Here is a 25,072-nt window from a genome sequence, read left to right as displayed (position 1 = left end):
TTCTCTCGTCTATACGTTCCTTCACTAACCATGCCACAGGTTGCTATCAAGCTGATCAAGCGAGACAATGTGGGCAACAACCCCTCCAGGCTGGCCAAGATTTATCGTGAAATTGCCATCCTCCGCGGCATCTCGCACCCCAACATTGTTCGCCTGCACGAAATGGTCGAGACTGAGCGACATATCGGCATCATTCTGGAGTATGCCTCTGGAGGAGAGTTATTCGACTACATCCTGAACCATCGCTACCTGAAAGACAACGCCGCTAGGAGACTGTTCGCTCAGCTCGTCTCGGGCGTTGGCTATCTCCATAAGAAGGGCATTGTCCACCGAGACCTCAAGCTCGAGAATCTGCTGCTCGACAGGAACCGAAACATTATCATCACCGACTTTGGATTTGCCAACACATTTGATGCCGAGGAGGAATTGAACCAAGAAGAAGAGCTTAATCTGAGCGATAGGGAATTCGTCAAGAGAGCTGGCCTAGACAAGGTCAAAGCCAATGGCACGAGGAAGGGTGATTTGATGCAGACAAGTTGCGGCAGTCCTTGTTACGCAGCTCCCGAGTTGGTTGTCAGCGATTCCCTATATACGGGACGCAAGGTTGATGTCTGGAGCTGCGGTGTGATCCTTGTAAGTGTCGCCGGAACAATGTTGCGCCTACTTGCTAACAAGAATGCAGTACGCCATGCTGGCTGGATACCTGCCCTTTGACGACGACCCTGCCAACCCCGAAGGCGACAACATCAATCTGTTGTACAAGTATATCGTCAACACGCCTCTAACCTTCCCCGAATACGTCACGCCGCATGCCCGCGACCTGCTCCGACGAATCCTAGTCCCCAACCCTAGAAAGCGAGCGGATCTATTCGAGGTGGCGCGGCACAGCTGGCTCAGCGAATACGCTCACGTTGTGGAGTTCATCACCAGCAGCACCACGACGCCCGGCGAGATCCAGAACACAACTGTTCCGGCGGAGGACGACAAGCCCATGGTCGCGCGTAGCGCATCTGTCCGCGAGCCTTCAAGATCTTCCAAAGCATCCGGCCCCACGTCGGTGGGAGGCCTGGCCTCCAAACATGGCAATATCGACCCCGAAGCCGAAAACGCCAGCGCGAAACCGACCCAAGCCAAGGATTCGAAGCGTCGCACCGTTCAGGTCGAGTACGTTGCACCGACCACACAAACGCAGCGCGGAGAAGCTGCCGCGCAATCTCCCGGCCGAGGCAAGTCGAGAGCTCGTTCAAGCAGCCAAGGGCCTGTCGAAGTCAACAATAGCCCGAAGGATAAACCTCTTCCACGCGACCCACCAGTCTCGAAGGACAGTTATTCCAAGTCGAGCCGACAGAACACAAGGCCCCCGAGTGCTTATCGCAACAACGTACCAGCAACTACGAGGCCTGGTCGCGATACCCGTTCCACGTCCGACAATGTTTATATGACGACCGGCGGGCGACCGCAGACGGGAGGATCCATGACTTCGTCAGGGTCCATGGGACTTGGCAGTGGTGCTCGCGCCTCGTATGGCCAGCCAATCCCTCCATCGGTTGCGGGCACAAACGTGCATGGCAGCATCCAGCAGCCCAACGCACACGAAGCGCAGACCATGGGACACCCCAGCGTCAGTGCCGTCCCCCCCAAGTTCGCCCGCGTCTCTGGTTTTGAGCATGGCAGTGAGAAGCCTGGTCCTTCGCCGACCAGTGAAGGCAGGGGTCACCGACGATCCAGCACTCTCACAGATATTGGCTCCAAGCTCCTCGGACGCAATGGATCCATGTTTGGTGGTAAGAACAAGAGGCGGTCTGAGCACCCGAGCGAGGATAAATCGAGGAAGTACCCGCCCGTCAGCATGCCCAACAACATACCTGGCAGTGGTGAACCCCGAGCCTCGATAGATTCGAGAGCCTCGCGCCGGTCCTTCTCCTTGGGGTTCGGTAAGAAGCGCAGCGGTAGCATCAGCGGTTCTCATACATCCCTGGAGAAGCCTCAGAACCCTCGACGATTCTCGCTGCTTCCGCAGTCATTTTCTAGGGCGATGGGCATCAACAAAGACTCTGGAAGCCCCCCGCCCGACTCTCAGATGTCTCAACAAGACCTTCCTATCCAGGACCCTGCCGAGATGGACGACCAAAGGAGATACGGCGATCGACCAGTACAGTCTCGTGGCCAGGCCGCTTACTTTGATGGCGCCGAGTACGACTCAAGTTACCAGCGCAATCACGAGCAGCCGCATTCCCACTCGGAGCCGATGCTGCAGCAGCAATCGTACCAACCTCGTGTTTCTTCACAACACACTCGCCAGGCCAATGCCATTCCTCCGCACATGCAGCAGCAGCAGCAGCAGCAAGGATCGGTGCTCAACACGGGCTCTGACTCTTCTCTAGAGAGCCAGCAGCATCGCAGACAGGGCAGCGTGCCGTACCAAGCGGGTGGCTTTTCCGAGTCAGACGGCTATGACGGGCGCAAGCCCCTCGGCGCAAGAAACAACCGCGGCTTCTTGCAGAAGCCCAATAAGAAGTTTACCGACGCCTACGATCAAGACAACTACCATCATGGCCACGAGGGCAGCAGTGGTGCGGCCAAACGGGTCATGGACTTCTTCCGGCGGCGTGGCAAGGCGAGAGGTGGCGAGGAGAGGTAGAGGACTCTTGAACCGCTTCAATGCTCGCCGTGTTCAACCAGGCGCCCAGCACCGCCACTCGTATTTGACGTTCACGCATCAAGGACGAGCCGTCGGCTCCTCCCGACGCACTGAGCGCTAGGGCGCGCTCTCTTCACCCCTCTCCAACTACGCTTGTACGACTTGTAATTATGCGATATCATTCGAACGATGGGGTACGGCTGTGGAATGGCCAACGTGGCTCCACTGCACCTAATAGCGGACGGCGGTTGACAGATCCCTCAAACTTAAAAGGCCATGCAGCTGTGGCGCCATGCATGGACGAGAAGAGAGGCATGGCAATGCGTGGGCCTGGGCTTGTTGGCCAGAATGGTGAACCTTTGGGTCTCCCTGTTCGTACCAAGTACAGGATAAGACGCGGAGGGCGAGCGCTTCGTGGGGCAATGCGAGATGGCCGGGGAGACAGCTCTGTCCGCAGCATGAGGCTGTGTTTGTTCGGATTCTGTACACCGTTTTTTTGAAACGAAACGAGCTGCGTCGGCTCAAGCATGCAAGCCCCTCCGGATTTGAGGGCAGTTTGGCGTTGCGGCGAAGATATTGTATGTGAGAACTTAGAGTGTAGTGTAAATTGACTAGCTAGGCTGTTGGAAGCCACAAATCCCGGATTCGGAGATGATATCTCGAGGCCAAAAAGAGCCTTCTTTCCATACCATGACAGTTTGTGGTAATCGATCTTGCGACAGAAGCCAGACCTACCATGCATGGTTGCATTTTGGCCATCTGCCTCTTCGGCCTCGGGACTGAGGCGCCAACAAAAAATCTCGGAGCTACTCTATCTAGGCTTGTCCCCACACACACCCTCTGCAGTCATAATTCCCGCAACATTTGCCTGATTTCAACCGGTTCGGTGGTGTAGTTGGTTTATCACGTCAGTCTAACATCTTCTCAGACAAGAGTCGAGTTCACTGAAGGTCGGGAGTTCGAGCCTCCCCTGAATCACTTTTTGTCCTCAGGGCCGTCAAGAGATCGTGAATGAATGAATGCAGGTTGCATATATGGCTTCTCATCTGGAGCATGTTGACCCGTCCGTTATATGAATGGCGGCGAGCCTCCATTTTTGCAATCCAATTGGGCGCTATCAAACGAAGGATCCTTGCATGGAAAACGTAAAATCAATTGATCGCTATTCAAGCATATGGCGCGCGCTCATCAAAACCTCTCCTTCTTAGTTCCAGATCCAGCTGACAGCCCTGATCCAGCCCTTTTCCTCAACCTCGGGCTCCTCTGGGTTCAGGTCCACCTGCTCAAAGGCCGAATCCAGGGGCACGCTGTCGAGCGACACGAACCGCGTCTTCTTGAGCACCTTCCAGAGGAGGTAGGCTCCGGTGACGAGCGGGATATCCCTGCAGGCTGTTAGTCAGACATCCCCGGGAGGGAAAAGGGGGGGGGAACTCGAGTCAGGGGTGCTTACAGGTACGAGGAGATGAAGCCGGCCGTGTCCCAGTTTCCCTTGGTGAAGACGGAGAATCCGCTCGTGAAGAGAATGGTGAGGCACATGACGAGCGCGGCGCACGATGTGTAGACTGTGTTGTGTGTCTGGTCAGCTATCTATCTCTTGGGGACGCCATGGCGACAGAGAGGGAGGGGGAGGGCTGCGTACAGGTCCATGCGTTGTGCCAGGGGAGCTTCTCGGCGGGGATGTTCTGCCTCTTCATGGCGAGCTTGAGGCGGATGTGGTTGAACAGGATGCTAGACCAGGACACGAGGACACCGGCCGAGGTCAGGTCGACGAACCACCAGAAGACGGTCATGGCGCCGTTGGACAGGCTCATGAAGCTGAGGAACATGAAGGCCGTGAACAGCAGGACGCAGACGTAGGGCGTGCCCCAGGAGGTGGTGCGCAGGAAGACCCGGGGGGCCTGGCCCTTGAGGGCGAGGCTGTACAGCACGCGGGTGCCGGAGAGCAGGCTCTGGTTGGAGGCCGACCAGGCCGAGGTGATGACGACGGCGTTGACGACGCTCGGGATGGCCCGGATGCCGGCGGCCGAGGCGGCGATGACAAAGGGGCTCTGGGCGGCGGTGCCGTAGGCGTCGTCGAGGCGCGGGTCGTTGCTGGGCACGAGCATGCCGACGACGAGCACGGCGAGCAGGTAGAAGAGGACGATGCGGATGAAGACGCGCTTGCAGGCGCGCGGGATGGCGCGGCGCGGGTTGCGCGTCTCGGCCGCCGCCATGGCGATCGACTCGGTGCCGGCAAAGGAGAAGACGGCCGTCGACATGACGCTCCAGTAGCCGAGGAACTTGCCCCAGTCGCCCTTGCCGATGTACTCGACAAAGGGCCCCGGGTCGTTCCAGTAGCGGAAGCCGATCCGCTCGGTGCCGGGCACGCCGCCGAGGTCGATGACGAGACCGAGGATGATAAGGAAGATGACGAGGGCGATCTTGAGCAGCGCGAAGACGAACTCGACCTCACCGAAGACGCGCACAAAGGCGATGCCCACGAGGAACGTCAGCAGGATGAAGGTGACGATCCAAACGGTCGAGTTGACGTCGGTCCAGAACTGGAACAAGACGCAAATGGCCGTGATCTCGGCCGGGATGGACAAGAGGTTGCCGTAGACGAGGTTCCATCCGATGGCGAAGCCCCAGGCCGGGTCGACGAGGAACTCGGCATGTCGTACAAAGGCACCGGTGACCGGCAGAAGGGCTGCTACCTCTCCGAGGGCGAATTGAACGGCAAACACAACACAACCGATGGTGGCATAGCCAAGAAGCGCGCCGAGGGGACCGCCCGTCTGGATGGCTCCACCGAGGCCGAGGAAGAGTCCCGTGCCGATGGCACCGGCGATTCCCAGCATCGACAAGTGTCGCTGCTCGAGGCCGCGTCGCAGGTCGCGCTCCTCAGCCGACGTCAGCAAATCGCCATTGTGGTCAGCGTCCTGGTCTCCCGTCTTGGAGTAGTTGGTCGCAACCTCAACATCGTCGTTGGGCGAGATAACGTCTTTGGTCGCCATGGTCTGGGTCGAGAAGGAGGTCGATGCCGTGTTCGGGGAGTGGACGATGAGCTGTGAGACGGTGCGACTGAGCCGTCTCACTTTGATCTTATACGTACAGGAAATTTTCGCTGGATGATACCATCGATAGACCGGTTCTATCGGCACGCAATCGGCGGCCCCGTCTTTCGCCTCATGGTGGGGAAGAAGCACGCGTGGCTCCGAGTCAGTCGACGGAAATGCCGTAGATCACGACATGGCAGCAACGGCGACAAGCCTGTTTACAGGATAGACCGTTGTCTTGCTATTTTCATATCCTTTTTGGCTTTCATCTCTGGTAGAACGGCCGTCTTTTCGCTTTCTTGGAGAAGAGTAGATGGGGCTCGGGAATGAGCCTCATGTTGTGTCTAGGCTCATGATATTTTGCGATAGGACGCGGCGCATCGATTTTTATCTAAGACAAGGGACCTTATTTCGGAAACATCCACTCGTCCCCCACATGGTTACGGCTAGCTCGACACTGAGAATTGACACTGGAATGTGTGTGGGTGATTTCGATTGCAGACCCGTCTGATAGTTCCCCTTTCCAGTTGATTGGGAACGGGAACGGCCAGTAGCTCAACAGAGTGGCCAGGGACCTTTATTACAATGCTTCAAGCCAGACTTGCAACATCGCCGGGCCCACTTCACATGGCAAGCCTCTAGACTATGCGCATGGTGGATCAGCAAACGATCTGGACTGCCCGTGCATCGTGTTCCGATTGACCCTTGAGCTCGAGAACTGCCGGATGGAGGGGTAGGTAAGGCAACCTGACCACGCCTGACTTGACTAGCAGTTCGTTGTGCATGTTCAAACCTGGGGTAACGGTGAAATTGGCTGTTGAATCTCGACCATCAACTGCAGTGAGGGTCGAGTGATGGACGCAACCCTCGAGTCACAAGGGCGGCCTAGCCGTGTCGACCTAGCTTCACCTCCGAAGGCCCACCAACCCAACGACGACTCGCACCCGTTCGTCCAATGCCGTGTCAAGGCATGAGCTAGGAAAGAAGGCTTCTTTGACGATGTCGACACGAAGTGGACAACCTCCACAACCAATCTTGAGGATTCAAAGTCCTCCAAAACAAAGTCAGGGGGGCGTCTTCCAGAAAGGTCCTATAAAGGTAGTTAGAACATAAGGATATCAGCAAGACTACTAAGGCTCAACCGCCGGAGGAGGGGGGGACCAAGCACAGCCAGACATCAGAAAGAATATGAATGGGCGAAGATGGAAGGGTCCAGGACATCGGTCATTTTGTGACACAGCAAGATATTGAACGAGTAGGGCAACCAGCCGAGTCTAGTTTCGATAGACATACTTACGCCTGTCTATTCCATACGGCACCAGAACGTGCAGATAGTATCTCTGGTCGCCGTCGCCAGACTGTGATGAACACGCTGTAGGTCACTCGGAACATCGTAACCGGTCTGAACGATGGCCACTGTCACGCTCTGTCAATTCAGGGGATCACCATGCGCACCACGCAGGTCAGGCTCAACCCTTACGTCTAGTCCAGGCAAATCCATTTCCTCTGCCAAGCATGCTCCCCTGGACGGCCCGTGTGCCGTGTGCGGAGGAATGTGGCCTGTGGGCGCTGGATCATCACAAGGCGCATGGTTGGCCACTGAGACGCCACCGCCATGTTGGCTTCAGACAGCCCTCTAAACTCCATCACGATCCTCACTTAGCTCGAGCCAGAAGCGCACAGTCGCCAAAGGGGAGCGGGCGGCACATTCGAGATTCGAGGCCGTAGCACATGCAACACGCACCGCCTTTTAGGATGTGCTGTGTGATAACACTGGTCGATCAATTCCCCCAATGAGGCCACTCCGTTTCATTTCTCGGTAGTATCTCCTAAGTTTTGTATCACCTTCTTTGGAACGCGCGAACCATGGCGGACACTTGTGCTCGCAACTTCATCCATCCTCCCGGCTACCTGTTAGTTGGAAACGGCACACACCACTAGCCCGCCACTTGGCGCTCCTTCGCCCAAGAAGGCGACGCTTTGATCGCCAAAGCGTGCTGCAAAACACCACAAAGACCCAAGAACCGAAGCCGCCGAACTCTGAAATGTGGAGAGGACTACGCCCTGCATTTTCCGTATAAATCCCATGCCTACTGCCGCCACATCTGGTTCAGCGAGGTGCGCTACGTCATGAACTATTTGGGTTCACGGAGTCCCAGGCGGTCGTCATGGCGTTGCCTGAACATCTAGAGGAGAAATAGTATAGAGCTTGGCACCCCCCTGCCGCGCCTACCGATATACCTGTCCCTACCTGCTCAGCTCTCGCAACTTCGATGCCATCACCAACATCTCTTGATCGATTCGCCTGATCTGGGCATCACGAGCCTCAGCAACGCTGCACGGGGGGGCGCCCACGAGTCCGACAACACCCTGCAACCCTGACTCCGAAGATAGCAGAGTAACAGATCAGAATGCGTCTTAGAGAGCTGCCAAAATGGAAACTCCGGGGGCTCACGACCTTGTGCGCCGAGCACAGGGCGATATGACGGCGAGCCTGATCGCTTACATGGTCGTAATGAGTTGCATATGCCTCACAGTCGTCACCTTGCGCTTCTACGTCCGCGTACATATTATTCGAAATCTTGGCAACGATGACTGGGCCGTAGCTGCTACGATGGTTCGTTATGCCTTCTCTGTGTACGCAGTGATTTATGTGTCGTGACATTGCCGACTGACAGGCTTGCTTGCTTAGTTGATGCTGCTGGGAAGTGTCATTGGCGTCGCTATCGGTACGTTTGAAGACGAGTTCGCTTCCAAGCCTAGAACGGCTGTGCTGACCTTGATCGGACAGCCATCGCGTTTGGCCTCGGCCGTCACGTCGTCGATGTTTCCGATTCGCACCTATCCGTATTACTCACTGTCAGTCCCTTCTTTGCGAATACGATTCCCTTGACGGCGGAGCTCGGCTGTTCCCGCTCGAGCTCACGCTGAACACCCTACTCATGATCTGACATGGCAACCCAATAGCTCATGTGGTTCTCTGGCCTGGGATACCACCTCACGATTATCATCCTGAAGTGCGCATTTATCCTCCAATACCGCCGCGCATTTCCTCTGCCGGCTTTCCAGCGTATATGCGACATATTCCTCGGGTTCATAGCGTGCTGGTTCGTGGCCTTTTTCATCGCACCGATCGTGATCTGCCTGCCAGTCAGGAGCCAGTGGGATCCGGAAATCATCGGACAGAACTTTTGCTCCTCGCGATGGCAGGTGTGGCTAGCCCACGGCATCATCCACGTCATCACCGACGTAGTCATCTTTGCCATGCCGCTCCCCCTGATCAAGACGCTGCCCTTGACGAAGCCCCAAAAGATCACGCTCACCGCCGTCTTCTGCCTGGGATTCATGTGAGTCAAACCATGGCACCCCAGGATACCAGACCCCGACTTGGGATGTCTCCTGGCTCACCAGTACTGACCGTCGTTCTCTCTCGTCCACAGCACCTGCATCATCTCGGCCATCCGCATCAGCACCGTCCACCGCGGCCTCTTTGACACCGACGCCAGCTGGGTCATGGCCAAGACCGTCTACTGGTCCGTAGGCGAGATTACGTGCGCCATGGTGTGCCTCTGCATCCCCGTCTTGCGGCCGCTGCTCGGCGGCCGAGCGAACCTGCGCCGCTGGCGGAGCGGAGCGCATGTCGAGGTTGCGGAGACGCGGGGCCACGCGCATTTTACGCTCGATTCGACGCAGACGTGGACGGCGCCGGCGCCGTCCCACCGAACGGCCAGTCGCGGTTCTGTGCGGAGTTCACGAGATATCGAGATGAGGGAGAACACGCAGGACCGACGGCATGAGGAGGCGAAGCGCACGTCGGATCCTCCGACCACGGGGACCGAGTCCAGCGGGGCGGGTTCGATGTGGAAATCGGATGATTCCTATCAAAGGGCTGATGGAAGTTGGTCGTGAACAGTTGTGTTGACGATGAACTTCAGCCACGGTGGGTTGGTTGGTGTGGGATGGCACAACTACACGAGGAGACTAGATATACCCAAAGCAACCATCCAAGCATCTATTTCTAATGCTAATAAGCCCATGTTGGCTTGTAAACATCATCACCATCAATGCCTACGAACCAAAACCCATACCAAACCTGCCCTTTCATGTGCGCCCTGCCGCCGACAGAGCCGCAAATCCCCTACCAATTCAGAGGATACTGCTCAGGACGCAACCCGAAATACCCCTCCTCAGGCAGCGCCTTCAGCGAGGCGTTATTGTTGTAGAGTTGAAAGTCGACGCCGGCGCGCGGCACCTCGTTCCCCCACCAGGCGAATTGATACCCCTGGCCAGCCCCAAAGGAGAAGACGAGCGTGACGACGAGGCCCGACACGGCGACACCGACGCTGAGACCGGCGAAGATGAGGTAGGCATACTTGCCCCACCAGGCCGTGTAGCGTCGCTTGAGGTAGAACTGGAAGAACCAGGCAATGTAGATGCCGAGCGTCGCGTACGTGAGGTTGTTGTTGCCGGCCCAGCTGAGGGCGCCCGAGAGGGCGATGGCCGGGTTGAGGCAGGCCATGACGGAGGAGGCGGGCGCCCAGAAGTAGCGGTCGAAGCGGGCAAAGGGCTCGGGCTCGACGCGGCGCTGGAGGCGGGCGCGCAGGAGTGGCAGGGTTCTCTCGCTGACGATCCAGGCGACGCCGAGGAGGGCGCCGATGAGGAAGCACCACGGCAGGACGGGGTAGAGCTTGAACATGTTGTTGGTGCCAAAGGCGCCGAAGAGGATGGTCGAGGACCAGATGGAGTGGGCGTAGGCGCAGACCATGTACTGCCTGTTGTCCCAGGTGCAGAAGCTGCTGTCCTCGTTGGCGTAGAGCATGAGAAGCTCGAGGATGGCGCAGTAGATGAAGCAGTTGACGACGACGGACGAGACGTGGCCGCGAAACACCGCACGTGGGGGTATGCCGGCGTAATGCGCGTACTTGAGGTCGCCGCTGAAGCTGCCTGCCATCTGCTCAAAGGCGGCGCCTAGCATGAGGATGATGAGCTGCGGCAGCGGCTGGCCGGGGAACCAGACGCCGGGCAAGACTTGCCAAATGACGTTGAGCTGGATGCCGGTGCTGGCGATGGACTCGATGACAACCCAGGGGATGGTCAGCAGGGCACCAATGGCTGTCACGCCAAGGATCGACCACCACGGGGTCTGCGTCGGCCAGGCCGTGAGGCTGACGATGGAGACGATGAAGCCAAAGGCAAAGACGCAGCCGTACCACCATTCCGGCACCTCTTTGTACTTGCGCATCATTCTCGTGTGGCCGTCTGTGAAGCCCGTGTAGACGCTCCTGCGCTTCACCGTGTTGACGACCATGCCGACGAACGCCTTCTTGATGGGGCGCCAGTACTTGGTGAAGACGTAGACAATGGAAAAGGTGTAGTAAATGAAGTTGGCGCCCGTCACGAACAGGTTGGCGATGGCATAGTACGGTGGGCCGTACTCTTGGTACTTGTCCACGTCGAGGCGCTGGTTGTCGTCGAGGACCATGGAAATGTTGTAGGCACTGCCAGTGTTGTCAAAGGCGGCATTCGAGTTGATGGGCATGAAGGCGGCCCAAAAGGCGTTCTTGTAGTACATGATGAGGATAATGATGCCAGAGATGACACGCATCACATACTGTTGCAACTGGGCAAAGAAGGGGGCCGTCATGGCATCGATGCCGGACGCGTTCGGATCCCAGCTCGAGATCGGGTTGAAACCCATGCCGCCGTATGACCCGGTGATGGTGGCGAGATTAAAGTTGTTCGGCGCGATCCACGTCATCCAGTTGAAGAGACGCAGTCCGACGAAGAATTGGTTGGGGATCCAGTAGTAAATGGTGAAGATGATGCCACACCAGACGAACATTCTGTAGCGTGACAAGGTCCAGCCGTTGACCTTTTCGCGCTTATTGTCTTGGTTGATGAGCGTCCTATTGAGAGCGAGCGTCGGCAGCGTCTTGGGCCACACGGCTTCGATGGGATAGACAGCTAGGCGGCGAAGGATACCGGCCATACCCAGGCCGTATACCTGGTTCGCCAGCGCGAGCATGAGGTTGAAGCCGAAGCCGGCCCAACGCTGGTTGAAGAAGACGGGCATACGAAGAACGAGAAGACCGGTGAAATTGCCGATGCTTGAGGCACCCGTGAAGATGATGGTCGCGAACAGCTGCTCCTTGCTCGTCCAAGGGCCGGGGTTCAACGTGTAGCGCGTACCGCGGAACTTGAAGCCCCAGTCTGGAAGCAGCCAGGCCATCCCCCGACCCATTGGAACCAGAAGGAGCTGTACGACGGAGCCGGGGATCGATATGCCCGGCTGACGAGGAGCAAAGACTTTCAGATACATTGTTAGTCTTGTGTCATACAATGAATGTCCTGGGCCTCGGAATTCGGAGGTAGGAAGACAACTTACAAGTGTTGACCGCTGTGCAGACACAAACCCAAAAGTAGCCCAGCACATAGGCGCGGAAGCTCTCACAGGCCTCGTCGGCATCATCGTAGGGCAACGTGACGGCGCGAACCTCGGCGTAAGGGGACCAGTTGTGACACAGGCCGGCACGTTTGCAGACCTCGTACGCCCACTCGCCCTGCTCCATGTCGCAGGCCTTGTTGCCGCGGATGAGCTCGCGAAGACGCGCCATCATCTGACGATCAATGGTGTAGTCCTCTCTCTGGCTGACGAGGAGATCCTCGAGAACCTGGACCGACTCGTCTTCGTTGAGGGTCAGAATGGCGGCCACCATGCGATCCGGATCGCAGCCGGCCGGCAGCGTCTCGCCCCCGTGCTGACCAGTATACTCAGCCTTGAGACGTTCGAACCAGCCCTCGGGGGGAAACTGGTCCTCGGCGTCGATTTCGTTCTTCCTGTCATCCTGCTCAATGTCGATGGTGTGGTCTGTCTTGTCGAGCGGCAACCCGCTCACGCGATCATTGTCGGCTGACATGATGAGTCGCAAGGCAAAACAAAACAATGTGCCATGTCAATGGGCAACCAGTCGAGGAGGGGACCCAGAGCCGGGCAATGGCTGAAGTATATACCAAGCCCCATGGGTACCCCATGCTGCCAACCAAGACGCCATCCACCCTGAAGCCGCGCAGGCGTCTGTCAACCTCTTGTGAGCGAGATGCGGGGGAGGGGTACGATATCCAAGCACACGTTACACGCACTAGTGCTCGCCGGCAGGATTCTTGCGAGGCAATACAAGTCCGACGCAATGCTGATCGGTATGCTGCCACGACGAGGTGTATCGGACCAACCGCTCTCGAGACCGATCGACATGGGCGTTGCCTCCTCTTCTGGCCAAGCAGTCGTCCGACACTGGTCGCCATCTGCATCTAGGTGCACCAGAGTGGGGGAACATGTGCTCCTTGAGGAATGGCGCGTAGCGTCCCCGCAAACGCCTCCCCTCCTCGGCAAGGGGGGACCTTGTTCGCCTTCGGATAAGGTCCATGGGACTCTGGTTCCGTGTTGTGACCCTGAAGTTGGCCCGGCCATCTTCCCCGCCTCTTGCTTTAATGCCCGGGTTGAGCCGGTCCGGTGGAGTCGCCCAGTAACATCAGGCCGCGAAATTGAACTACCGCGAGGTAATCAACTGAGGTCGATGATGGGAGGTAGGAAGATGGCTGTAGCATTGTCGACAAGATTTAGCTATGTGCCTTCTTGACGTTGTTGATGAAGATTGGATGTACCGGAACAACTTCAGAAGTGCGCCAATGGGTTCTTCATCAGATCCATATAACCCAAATCACGTGCTAATACTACCCTCGTCTCGAGGAGTCGGCTTCATTTAATAATAGTCAGTCTCTTATCCTTATCTCCAAATCGAAACGCATGGTGGGAAGTCGTAGTATGTCAGATGAGATCCAATGAACAAGCAGGATGGATATTCGTCCTCCCGTCTATCTTGATTAATAAAGCATAGCCAGTCTATGGTCTCATGACCATGGAAAGGATGACTGAATGACGACACTCTGCAAGTCTGCCTTGCCAGCACATAGCTCCATGCGCAGCTCATGCATGCCTGCAGCCTGACTGCTTCGTGGCGACCATGTCAGGCTACCTCATCCCCGCGATGGCATCGATCACAGCCTGACACTTTCCTCTTTTCACAAACCGACCATAAGCAGAGCATCGAGCATTCCACTACAGTATATCATCACAACGCCTAAGAGTGTGCAGAAGCACCAGCATGAAGTTCTTGTGGGCCGTGCTGTTCACCACGCTCTGCGTTGCCGCCTCCCTGGTGCACTGCATCTACACCAAGCTGAAGAAGGCTCGTCGTCGGAGCCAGGATGCACGTCCGAATGGCCTCTACATCATTTCCAACCCAGAGAACGCCAAGTTTGTGTTCGTGGCTCCTATGTTCTCCTTTTCAAAAGATTACCCGTTCTAACTGAACCAGGATCGTCGCCGTTCACGGCCTCGGCACACACCCCGAACGAACATGGGAAGCGTTGCCCCCTCGATCTAAAGATTCTGCCGCAAAGACACAACCTGTACACCTGTTGAGGCATTTCTTGAAGGAGGATTTCCCTGAAGCGAGGATTCTATTGCACGCACACAATTCTGACTGGATGATCAACGCACCCATCAAGACCGCGCGACAAATTGGCGAGCAGCTGATTGCCGAGCTTACGGAACATCTTTCAAAGCATTTGGTGTGAACACCCTGATATACAGCATATCACGCGCCGTGGCTAACTGGAGCTCAGTGCTTGCCCATTGTGTTCATCGGCCACAGCTTCGGAGGTATCATCATCAAAGAGGTACAGTGTCTGCATCCAAGACCGCTGTCATGAGCTAACGGCACAGGCCCTGTGCGCACACGGGGAGAGGTCATCCGAAATAATTGACAACACCCATGCCATTATGTTTCTTGGAACTCCCCACCTAGGATCGTCGCTATCAGTCATCGGTGCCACCGTTACGGCTATGACCAGCGTGCTGGGTTCCAGCAACACCCTTCTCCTCATGCTGGGGCATAGAAACGGTCAACTTTTGGATCTGGAGAGACGATTCAACAGCTTGATCAAACTGAAAGATGCCCGGCGGGGCAAAACCGAGCTGCTGGCTTTGTGCGAGGCCAAGCCTTTGACACTTGGCTGGCTCTCCTTTGGGTTGGTAAGTTTACCGACCATGCATTGATGATGAGTGTCCTCGACTGATGGAGTAAACACCTAGGTTGTCAATCGCGACTCAGCTCTTGGCATACATGGTCCAACAGAATACCTCATCGACACGGATCATTCTGGCCTGAATAAATGCCGGAACAAGTCCGACCCCCTTTACGTCGAACTCCATCGACAAGTCAAACGACTCATACCGTAAGAAGCCTACGCCCATGCAAGATCTAAACACCAACTAACTGAGTAGTAATGCCACTCCTAAACTGAATGAGAGCCAGCTGTTCGTCAAAGAAAAGCTCCCCTGCGTACCAGGGGCCGCATTCGACGATGCGGAGAACGGAGCTGACGCGTGCCTTGCTGGCACGCGCATTGAACTTCTTGGCGATATCAGAGAATGGCTGCGCGATCCCGAACGTGAACCCCTTTGCTGGTTACACGGCAAGGCTGGCACCGGTAAATCAACAATTGCCCAGTCTGTCGCTCGGGAACGGGCTGCAGCGGGGCTTCTAGCTGCCAGTTTCTTCTTCAAAAGGGGCGAGGGTGATCGCGGCAATGCCCGCCTCTTCTTTCCGGCCATCGCCGCCCAGCTCGTGAGCAGCTTTCCTGCGGCTGCTGCTCAGATGCGACATACCATTGAAGCGAATCCCGATATCGCGAGTAAGCCACTGGGAGAACAGTTCAGATTGCTCGTCCTCAAGCCTTTGGAAAACGTCGCCGTCGCATCTCCAATGACTGTTGTTATTGACGCTCTGGATGAGTGCGATGGAGAGAACGATATCAAAGACCTCATCACCCAGCTCTCACATATCAAGAAAATCACGTCAATCCCTCTGAACTTCTTCATCACAAGCAGGAACGAACCGCCAATTCGAGAAGGCTTTAAGAGCATCCAGTCAATAGTTGATGAGCTTAAACTGGAAGAGGTCTCTGATCCCTCTGTTGAGCAGGATATCGAACGCTTCTTGCTTGTACGGTTAGAAGCCATTCGGAGTCTTGCACAATTGCCTCCTGGTTGGCCACAGGGCGAGGACTTCAATCTCCTGCTCAAAATGTCTGTCCCGTTGTTCATATATGCAGCGACTGCCTGTCGCTTCATCGAAGATAAACGCATCCCGGGCGGACCTCAAGGCCGACTGAGACGCTGGACGGAGCATATAGGAGGGTCGAGACTACATTTTACCTACCGACCTATTCTGACACAGCTAATCGACGGCCTCGACGAACCTGAAAAAGAAGCCATCATCAAACGATTTCACGAGATTGTCGGCACTATTATCGTTTTAGCTGAGCCTCTCGACACCACTTCGCTCGAATGTCTCTTGTCTAAACCACCTTATTATTTCGATGGTTTGCTTGATTATTTACATTCTGCGCTGGATATTCCACTCAGTCGTGTGAAGCGAATCAAACTATTTCACTTGTCTTTCCGCGACTATCTTGTCGATTCGAAGCGCGGCGCCCTTGAGTTTCACGTGGATGAAAAAGAAGCGCAAAGAAGGGTTGCAAGTGACTGTCTTCGACTACTTTCTGATGGCCAGTCCCTGAGACAGGACATCTGCAGTCTCTCGCATCCTGGCACGATCCAAAGAGCTGTTCCACAGACAAAGATTGATGAGTGTCTGCCCCCGGCAGTCCAATATGCCTGCCTACACTGGGCAGATCACTTTATCTACAGCCAAGACTTGATCAACGATCAAGACGCGGTCTACTCGTTTCTTTGCACCCACTTGCTTCATTGGTTAGAAGCGTTGAGTCTCCTGAATCGACTTGACACAGGTGTCTCACAAATACATGAACTTCAAGAACGAACCACAGTAAGTCACCATGCCTGGGCCTAGTTCAGGCGTGAAGCTGATATTGATTGGCCAGTGCTTGCAAGTCAAGTCGTTCGTGACGGACGCAGGCCAATTCATTGGGTACTTCAGGTCTGCGATCATAGAGACCCCATTACAGCTGTATGCCTCCTGCCTTACCTTTGCACCATTGTCTAGTATCGTCAGAAACACATTTCAGGCTCGGCGTCCAAAATGGATTAGCGAGGTGCGCCACATCGATACATCCTGGAACAGGCAACTCCGATCATTCCATGGTGGGTTAGCTGCCTCAGCCACGTTTACCGCGGACAACCACCTGGCCATTGGCGAACTTGATGGTACAATCACGGTGGTGGACCCCGACACATATCAATGTCTTCAGGTCCTTGAAGGGCACCGAGACATCGTCTGGCAGTGTGCCTTGGCGCCCAATGGAAACCTCATCACCTGTTCCTCGGACACGACCATCAAGGTCTGGGACCTCCCCAGCGGAATGTGTCTGAAAACACTCTTAGGCCACAAAGATGCTGTCAAATCGATTGCTATCGCCGCAAACGATCTCGTAGCTTCCAGGTCTCAAGATGGATCTGTCAAAGTGTGGGACACAACGACTGAGGAATGCTTGTGGACGTGTCCTATCATTGCTGACGATCGTGACATTGCTTTCGCCTCAGACAATGGAAAGATTCGACTAGCTATATTTGACACTGAGAGTCACATCAGGGTTTTTGACCCGGCGACTAAGAGTTGCCTCCAAACCCTCAATGAACTTCACTATGGAGGAACCTTGGCATTCGCACTGACTAGCCGCCATGAACTACTACTACGATTGCGTTCAGAGGCACTCGTAATCTATAACTTGAATACTGGGACTCGTGTGAGTGAAAAGGGCCAGTGGAGCATAGCAATCCGGCCAACAACTCTCTCAGATGGAAATCCCTGCCAACAAGTGGTGCTGGTTCCGATTCGCAGTCGCCACGCAACCTTGGAAATCTTGACGAGTTTAAGGAGCGCTGACACTGACATCAGTGTTAACGATCTCGAGAACTTGACTAACGGGCCAATAAAACTCGTCGATGCCATTTCATCATTTATTGGTGTATCGAGGCGTTTTGCACTTTCGAATGATGGAAGATGGTTATCGTCTGCCAGCTTTCCAATTCTTTCAGTCTTTGATTTGCTACTTGGTACTCTACTTCCTTCATTACTTAGGCTAAATCCAAGATCTAACGTACAAGTAGATCACGAAACAAGAGACACACAAAGGGCCGCAGCACTTGAGCTAGGGTATGAAGCGAACAATGACAAGCATGGACCCACGATATCTCTCGGCATCTCAGCCGATGCTACGCTAGTAGCTGAATTGTCTAGCGACCTTACTATCAGAATCTGGGACCACGACACTCGCAGTATTCAGAAAACCTTATACTGTCAAGAACAGGGTTGCGGGATCTCGAATCTGATGGTCTTCTCGCCAAACAAGCTGTTGCTCGCGTTGGCAACATCTAAGGCAAAACTGACGATTTGGGACCTTCCTACTGCCAAATGTATTGCCAGCTTCGAAATACCAGGATCCAACTACTTGGAGGGATCTCGTTTGCTTTTCTCGAATGACAATGAGATCATGGCTTTGACCCATTGGGGAGCGCCTCCTGTCATTTTGAAATGGCAGGAAGGAAAAAGTGTTTTACGTTTCGAGTTTCAATCAGACGATGCCCAATCGCTTCGATACGATCAAGAGAATCTAGCGTTTTCCAAAGACAATAATTTTCTCATAACTGCCGACACCCTAGGAGACATTGCCATTTGGGACATCTCGAGGATGACTTTTCTCCGAACTATTGAGAGGGACGACAACGTCCTGAGTACCGCCGGACTCTCCAGTCAAAAGGAGTTCATAAATATCACCACAAGATACGGAATGATAAAAATCGATATTACGTCCCTGAGGTCGATCATGGGTCAGAGATCACTGAAGTACCATGATGGATGGATTCTCAAAGACGACGTCGCTTGTCTGCGGATCCCATCCGAATATAGACCACATGACTCACAGGAAGCGGTCGCCATAAATTCCTTGAAAGGTCTCATCTATATCACTGCCAGATCGGGCAGGGTCTGGTCTTTACAGGTGTCGCTCCCCGAGCTCGAATAACTTATTCTGAAGCCTCCTTATCACCCCAATCACAGAAGGAACAGCTTGCAAATCAACACTACAGAGGCAGGCTCGTCATGATATCGATAATCGAGTTACTGTCTTTCGCGTGGTACAATCAATCTTCCGAAGGAACCACCAACAGTCCGAGGATTGGCTTTGGCTGTCGTTCACCAAGCAAAGGAGGTCACGATGAGCCTAGCACTGCTTCTTTCCAACCCTAGAATGGTAAATCTGTCGGCGACAGCTTATTCACCTTCTTAGCAACATGCAAGCTCATGCTACCTTTCTCAATAATGCAAATGCTTTTCCATGTCCTCTACCGCCCGCCGTTACTCATACACCTGTCCTTAGCAGGCCCCCCCCTCACACCAGCGCATCAATATGTCCCGCAAAGACCACCTAACCCTCGGCCTCGTAGGCGTTCGACTTGTGCTTCGGTTGAAAGGTGAAGCCTGGGTGGCAAGGGCCAAGGTACATTTCACTGCAAGCAAAAGTCAGCACGATCCTCACGACAAAGCCGCATCTCACAAGAAACCTACCTGATCTTGATCCAATCCTTGTAGTTGTTGCTCGCAAGCAGGGTCTCCATCTCATTCCGTCCCCGGAACGCGGGCGGGCGGTCGTTGAGCGAAGGAGGCAGGTGCTCCAATATGCCGAGCGGGACGTAGCGGTGCGTAAAGCTCATCCACTCGAGCAGGAAGCGCCGGGTGAAGCCGATGCCGAGCTCGTCGGAGCCCCAGGCCTCGAGACCGTAGCGAACAAACTTTTCAATGTAGCCGAGGCGCTCGGTGGCCGTCTTGTCGAGGTACTGGCCCTTTTCAATCTCCTCGAAGAGCCAGGGCTTGACGAGGGCGCCACGGCCAATCATGACGCTGTCAACGCCGGCGTTGTCAATGTGGTCAAAGTACTCGACGTGTGAGTAGCAGTCACCGTTGCCGAGAAAGTACATCTTGCCGTCCTTGGAGTTGGGCAGAGTGGAGGCATCGGGCTCGCGAATCGTGTCAGTGTCGGCGTCCTTCGTCTCGTTGTAGCTCTTGATCAGGGCAGCACATTCGGCGACGTAGCTCCAGTCAGCCCTGCGCGTGTAGCGCTGCTCGCGGCTGCGGCCGTGGAGGGTAATGGCGGCACAGCCAGGTGCGCCAAGGCGTTCACGGTGCTCGCGAGCGCCAAATGCCAGTTTGTTGATGATGGACGTGGCAGTAGGGCGATTGCTGCGGACACCAGTGCGGATTTTGACGGTCACAGGAATTTCCCCCGAAACGGTGTTCATGCCGCGAACCATGCGCTCAAGCTTGCCGTGAGCCTCGAGGAGGGCGGAGCCGCCACCGGCCTTGAAAAGCATGTCGATTGGGCAGCCGCAGTTGAGGTCAATGACACGCAGGTGAGGGACGAAACGCTTGAGGCACTCGGCAGCCTTCACCGCAACCCAGGGCTGGTTAGCGGAGATTTGAGCGCCGAACTTGATATCCTTGGCGTTATCGTAGCCCTGGACAATGGGACCACCAGCTTTGGGCGGGACGAGCTCAGACTCGTGGGCCTTGAGGAGCGTCCAGTCAGCCTTTGTGCCCTGAATGAGAGGCAGGCCCATGGCCATTTCAGAGTAGGTCAGCTCAGCGCCGAGCTCAACGGCGAGACGCCGAAACGGGAGGTTGCCCTGCGTGGTAAGAGGCGCCAGGGCGGGCGTATCGCGTCCAAAGTACAGCTTGCGCTTCTCAGAGGGCTTCAATGGTGCCTCCCTGTACTGAGCACGGAGGTCTTCGCTGTCTTCGGTGGTCTGGCGGTTACGACGGTGGTGAAGTTCGTCGGTCAGCTTGGTCTCGTGGTTCATCCAAGAGATGTACTTGTCGACCTCCTCCATGTTGACGCGGCGACGGCTCACATCAATCTTGACCTTGTTGTTGATAACATTGACGCTGCCAAGGCGAGCATCCTCAGGGTTCTCATCAGTGCCATCAGAGGCGCCAAGCAGCACCAGCTCCTTACGGCCATCCTCCCGCTCGACCTCCCTTCATGTGGCTCCTGACGAAGCGACACTTCCAGCCCGAAGGGCAGCGACCATGGCTCTCGAAAACGGGGCATTTGCCGCCAAAAGTCTCAACATCGCCACGACGACCCTCCTCCATGTACTTGCGCAGATCGTGGGACAGCTGGCAGCGGTCTCCATAGCGGCACTCGCGCGGCGAAAACTCAGGATAATAGGCGCGGCTGTTGCACAGGCGAAACGTGTCGTCAAAGTTGCCAAACGTGCGCTCCTTGTTCTGTCCCTTGGCCTTCTTCTTGTCGCGTTTGTCCCGCGTGTCGCGACGGGGGTGATCCCCACGCTCCTGCTGCTCCTGGTCCTGGCCGCGTCCCTCAGCAGCATCATCGTCGATGGGAACCTCCTGCTGCTTCTCAATCTCCGAGCGCGGGATCAGGAACCTGGCCGGATTAGTCCACGACGCACCCAAGCAAGAGCCCGCAAGGGGGGGGGGGACTCACTCAGCCTTGATAGGGGCAATGGCAGCATTGCGATCCCGAGCATCCTTCTTCACCTCGGGGACGGGGCCGTCCTGGCCCGATTCGCCCTTGGGGGCATCAGCCATGGCGACATCTCCGCCCTGGGGCTTCTCGGCAGCCTGCTCTCCCCCATTGGCGTGACTCCCATTCTGACCGCTCGGCGTCTCACTCTCGACAGACGGCAAAGCGTCGATCTTGACGCGCTTTGCAGCTCGCTCGTCGGGCGACTGCTCACGGGCGGAGGGTTCCATGTTTGGAGCTGTGGCCTGAAGACGTCTGTGGGTGGCGATGTGTGCAGATGGTTGAAAGCGTATCAAGCGGCCGCCTCGTGGATGAGAATTTTCAACCGCCGCTCTTCACTGAATTGGGACCTGAACGCTATTAGGCAAGACGCAAAAAAGAGAGAAACGGGCAATCAGCGAGCAGGCAATCTCATACCTCTGGTTTCCTGCGGATCTGCGACAGAAGAACCAAGCGACGGGACCGTACGCAAAAAGATCACACGCTGAGAGACAGACACTGGTCGTCACGACATGGAAAATCCTCGGCTGCAGACGCCGAAGAGCTGGTGATGAAAGCCCGGCAGGCAGGTGAGGTGGGCAAGGTGGGCAAGGGCAAGGTGGGGGACAGTTTCCATCGGCGGGATCGATGGCGGGGCAGGCGCACGGACCAACCAGTAAGGATGGATGGGTGGTCCCTGCCGATGGCGGTCTGCCCTACCTATCTACTATCTAGGTACCTAGGTAGGTACATATGCCTCAGTCAAGTCAGTGTCTGACAGCTCTCACACACGCCGCATCTGTCACTTTGATGGATTCTTGGCAAGCCCAAGACATGCTCGAGACAACGATGACTCTGCGCGCAGCACACAAACAAATTCCAGAACAGAACCTTCACGGCGCACACATTCAGTCAATACCCATATGTATTAACACCAAGGCTGGTACTGCAACCGGCGGTGCTAAGCTCATCGTAATGTGGCGGTACGTGCCCAGCTGTTTGGAAGCCGAGCCATTGCCCAGAGTTGAAAGAAGCCATGATTGTACACCTTGAAACACACTGCGCCGGACTCTTCTCAGTCCTCCTGTCCTGCCATTGACTCGGCCGTAGGTCGGACTCCGCGAAACGCACGGCTGGCCAGATCATGATGGCTGAAATCATGATCCTTCCGGACCATCCGTGCCAGTCGCTACGAGTGACCGTAATCGAGAGTTCCCTCTTCATATCCTTCCTTCACCAACCACATTGAGCCGAGCAATGCGTAGTCAGCGCCTACCCCGAAGCCGAATAGACTCGGTGTCCCAACCTCGTCTTCGGATGGTTTTTACACCACAGGCAGGCAGACTGCACGTTTCGGTGTCTTGGCCGTCCATCGTTGATCCGCCACCCGGGGAATTCCACCGGCCGTGGGCGCTCGAGGAACAGTAAGCTCGGTTTCGCCAATGTGGTTTTGGGCTTGTTCAGCCGCATCAAAGTAATAGTGCTGTTGTATGTTGATTCTGCGTCGTCGCAGCGTCTTCTTTATCTCCGTGTTCATCGCCTTCTCGTGTCGTTCTGCTCTTTACATGCTCTGGGCTTGGATGCGCGCCGGCTAAACAATTCACATCAGTATTCAGCCGCCGGAAGAGTTGGCCGGGTGTCGCCACTTACAGGACTGTTGAGCATGCTCTGACGCTTGTTCCGCCCCTTCTTGATGTGGCTCTTGAGAGCGCTCGAATCGAGCGGCTTGAGCAGTTCAAAACTGCAGAGCAACTCGGATGACACGGACATGACGGCGCCCCAGTTGTCAAACTCGCCGCAGTACTAAAAGTTCACGAGTCAGCCTACCGATTCGCCTGCCTGCCTGCGTGCCTGCCTTGGCGTGCGGGGAACACTTACGTTGGGAGCACTGAAAACCGTCACCAAAAGTCTGTCTGTGAAGAACTCGTAGCCGTCTTCGACGACCATGTGCGCGCGGCAGATCAGATCAAAGTCGTGCTTGGCCAGGAAATCTTCAATGACCGTCTTGCCAAAACAATAACTGACGCCGCGCTCGTTCGCTTCCCAGTCGCTATCCATCTCGGCAGGGTCAGCCCACACCAAATCGTTGAGAAGACCGTAGTCGGGAATGTCGGTTGGTCGGGCGATGCCCCGGATGTCATCCATGTGATTCAGTGCCGGCGAGAGACCACCGTGCACGCAGAAGATCTTGCCGGCGACAACGGCAGCAATGGGCAGCGTGTTGAAGCAGTCGATGAACGTCTTCCAGATCTTGACGTTGCACCTGCGTTTGCATTCGTCGTAGAAGCCGTAGACGCGCGTGACGTTGGCGCACTCGTGGTTGCCGCGCAGGAGGAAAAAGTTGTCGGGGAACTTGACTTTGTAGCAGAGAAGCAGCAGAATCGTCTCGAGCGACTGCTTGCCGCGGTCGACGTAATCGCCGAGGAAGAGGTAGTTTGAAGACGGCGGGAAGCCGCACATCTCGAACATGCGGATGAGGTCGGTGTACTGGCCGTGGACATCGCCGACAATCTTGACGGGGGCGTCGAGCTCGAGCAGCGCGGGCTGCGTCAGGAGCACCTCGCGAGCGCGTTGGCAAATGGCGACAATCTCGGCATTCTTAAGGCAGACTCCCTTGGTCACCTTGCCGGCGTAGGCTGCGTCCAGCAAGCGCTTGATGTAGTCGTCGAGATCCATGTCTTTGATCTCGCCCATGGCGACGCCCGTAGGCGCATCGGCCTGCGGGGTGTTGTCGTCGACCGCAGCCTCGGAAATGGGGATCTCGCCATCGGTCTTGCTGAGGATGGACTTGCCAGGCGCTTGGAGATGGGTGTTGAGGCTGGCGCTGGCGCAGGGCGGCTGATCGGAGACGTGATCGACCTCACCGGAAGCCTGGGCCGCACTGACGTCGTGGAAGCCCTTTTGGGTGTGGTGCACGGGGGACGGGGGTGGTTGGAGGTCGTCGACGGGCGAGTCGAGCTCGCTCAGGGCGCCGCCGCCACCAGGGCTCATGGGCGACGAGATGGAGTCGTGGCGGCTGCGGGACGTGGCCGACCGGCCGCTCTTGCCTGACTTGACCGAAGCTGCGTCGTCGTTATTGGCGGACATGGAAGCTCGGGGGCTGTCGGTGGACTTGTTGGTAATCTTGGAGCGCAGAGACCGGAATGAGCGCGATGACTCTTTCGTGTCGGATCGGGAGAAGGACGGGTACGACTTGAAGTCGTCAGGCCCATCCTTGGAGCCCTTATCCTTGGAAGGCTGGTTGCCCATGATGCAGAATCAGAGAGCACTGCGAGGTAACGAATGATTTGCGTCGCTATGCCTGTCCGGCTGGTCCTAGGGAGGGTAGAAGATGTGATCTAGGACGGACAGGAAGCGGGTGGAGGGGGAGGAGCGGCGACCAGCGGAGGCGTCCGTTTTCGGGAACGGGAGGCGGGTGGCCTGGGAGCTGGGCTATGCGAGATGAATTCGGTCGGGTTGAAAAGGAAGGCGGTTTGTCACTGGCAATTATCGTCAATCAGCAGCAGTCGGCGATCTCGGTTGGCTCGATGACGAATTGGTGCTGCTATCGGGAGCGCACGTTGGTGGGCTTAATCGGAGAATGCGGGTGATGCGGTGAAGCTGAATCAAGTCTCTGCGTCAGCCTTGTCCGACATGCTCAGAGCCAAGGTATTGGGTGGTGAGAGGTTGAGTTCGGGTGGTGGGAGGGGGCCGTGAGACCAAGACACAAGATGCAGGACCCGCTCGATGACCGCACGGCGGGACAAAGACAGGCGCTTGCTTATCAGGCAGCTGAGGGTGGAAGATAGGTACCTGACGGTTTTGTCTGTTTGAGATGATGTGTCGGGTC

General features: G+C 56.0%; 7 protein-coding genes and 1 non-coding gene across 8 annotated transcripts; 4 read left to right on the top strand and 4 right to left on the bottom strand.

Moving 5' to 3' along the window:
* Positions 1-30: 30 nt before the first annotated feature.
* VDAG_06063 (serine/threonine-protein kinase ppk1) lies at positions 31-2,641 on the top strand (the record flags this gene model as incomplete). Its single annotated transcript, XM_009659077.1, has 2 exons — positions 31-633; positions 683-2,641. The coding sequence occupies 2 exons, from the start codon at positions 31-33 to the stop codon at positions 2,639-2,641; spliced, it is 2,562 nt and encodes an 853-aa protein (XP_009657372.1).
* An 880-nt stretch (positions 2,642-3,521) lies between these two features.
* VDAG_20172 lies at positions 3,522-3,619 on the top strand. The gene has a single exon. It is a non-coding gene; the product is annotated as a tRNA-Val (tRNA).
* A 226-nt stretch (positions 3,620-3,845) lies between these two features.
* VDAG_06062 (proline-specific permease) lies at positions 3,846-5,634 on the bottom strand (the record flags this gene model as incomplete). The annotated part of the gene is made up of 3 exons (XM_009659076.1): positions 3,846-4,023; positions 4,092-4,203; positions 4,281-5,634. The coding sequence occupies 3 exons, from the start codon at positions 5,632-5,634 to the stop codon at positions 3,846-3,848; spliced, it is 1,644 nt and encodes a 547-aa protein (XP_009657371.1).
* A 2,476-nt stretch (positions 5,635-8,110) lies between these two features.
* Positions 8,111-9,585, top strand: VDAG_06061 (uncharacterized protein; the record flags this gene model as incomplete). The annotated part of the gene is made up of 5 exons (XM_009659075.1): positions 8,111-8,293; positions 8,369-8,405; positions 8,468-8,535; positions 8,644-9,023; positions 9,117-9,585. The coding sequence occupies 5 exons, from the start codon at positions 8,111-8,113 to the stop codon at positions 9,583-9,585; spliced, it is 1,137 nt and encodes a 378-aa protein (XP_009657370.1).
* Positions 9,586-9,814: 229 nt separating this feature from the next.
* Positions 9,815-12,593, bottom strand: VDAG_06060 (oligopeptide transporter 2; the record flags this gene model as incomplete). The annotated part of the gene is made up of 2 exons (XM_009659074.1): positions 9,815-11,982; positions 12,062-12,593. The coding sequence occupies 2 exons, from the start codon at positions 12,591-12,593 to the stop codon at positions 9,815-9,817; spliced, it is 2,700 nt and encodes an 899-aa protein (XP_009657369.1).
* Positions 12,594-13,838: 1,245 nt separating this feature from the next.
* VDAG_06059 (Mut11) lies at positions 13,839-17,440 on the top strand (the record flags this gene model as incomplete). Its single annotated transcript, XM_009659073.1, has 8 exons — positions 13,839-13,996; positions 14,052-14,307; positions 14,362-14,415; positions 14,462-14,770; positions 15,048-16,052; positions 16,552-16,589; positions 16,767-17,313; positions 17,429-17,440. The coding sequence occupies 8 exons, from the start codon at positions 13,839-13,841 to the stop codon at positions 17,438-17,440; spliced, it is 2,379 nt and encodes a 792-aa protein (XP_009657368.1).
* Positions 17,441-19,146: 1,706 nt separating this feature from the next.
* On the bottom strand, positions 19,147-21,494 carry VDAG_06058 (tRNA-dihydrouridine synthase; the record flags this gene model as incomplete). The annotated part of the gene is made up of 4 exons (XM_009659072.1): positions 19,147-19,228; positions 19,287-20,660; positions 20,731-21,165; positions 21,226-21,494. The coding sequence occupies 4 exons, from the start codon at positions 21,492-21,494 to the stop codon at positions 19,147-19,149; spliced, it is 2,160 nt and encodes a 719-aa protein (XP_009657367.1).
* A 1,310-nt stretch (positions 21,495-22,804) lies between these two features.
* VDAG_06057 (serine/threonine-protein phosphatase PP-Z) lies at positions 22,805-24,492 on the bottom strand (the record flags this gene model as incomplete). Its single annotated transcript, XM_009659071.1, has 3 exons — positions 22,805-22,834; positions 22,894-23,046; positions 23,122-24,492. The coding sequence occupies 3 exons, from the start codon at positions 24,490-24,492 to the stop codon at positions 22,805-22,807; spliced, it is 1,554 nt and encodes a 517-aa protein (XP_009657366.1).
* Between the last annotated feature and the right edge of the window lie 580 nt (positions 24,493-25,072).

This window comes from Verticillium dahliae, genomic scaffold (assembly GCF_000150675.1).
Source record: "Verticillium dahliae VdLs.17 supercont1.13 genomic scaffold, whole genome shotgun sequence".
Taxonomy (NCBI): domain Eukaryota; kingdom Fungi; phylum Ascomycota; class Sordariomycetes; order Glomerellales; family Plectosphaerellaceae; genus Verticillium; species Verticillium dahliae.
This window is presented reverse-complemented; position numbering and strand designations above follow the sequence as displayed.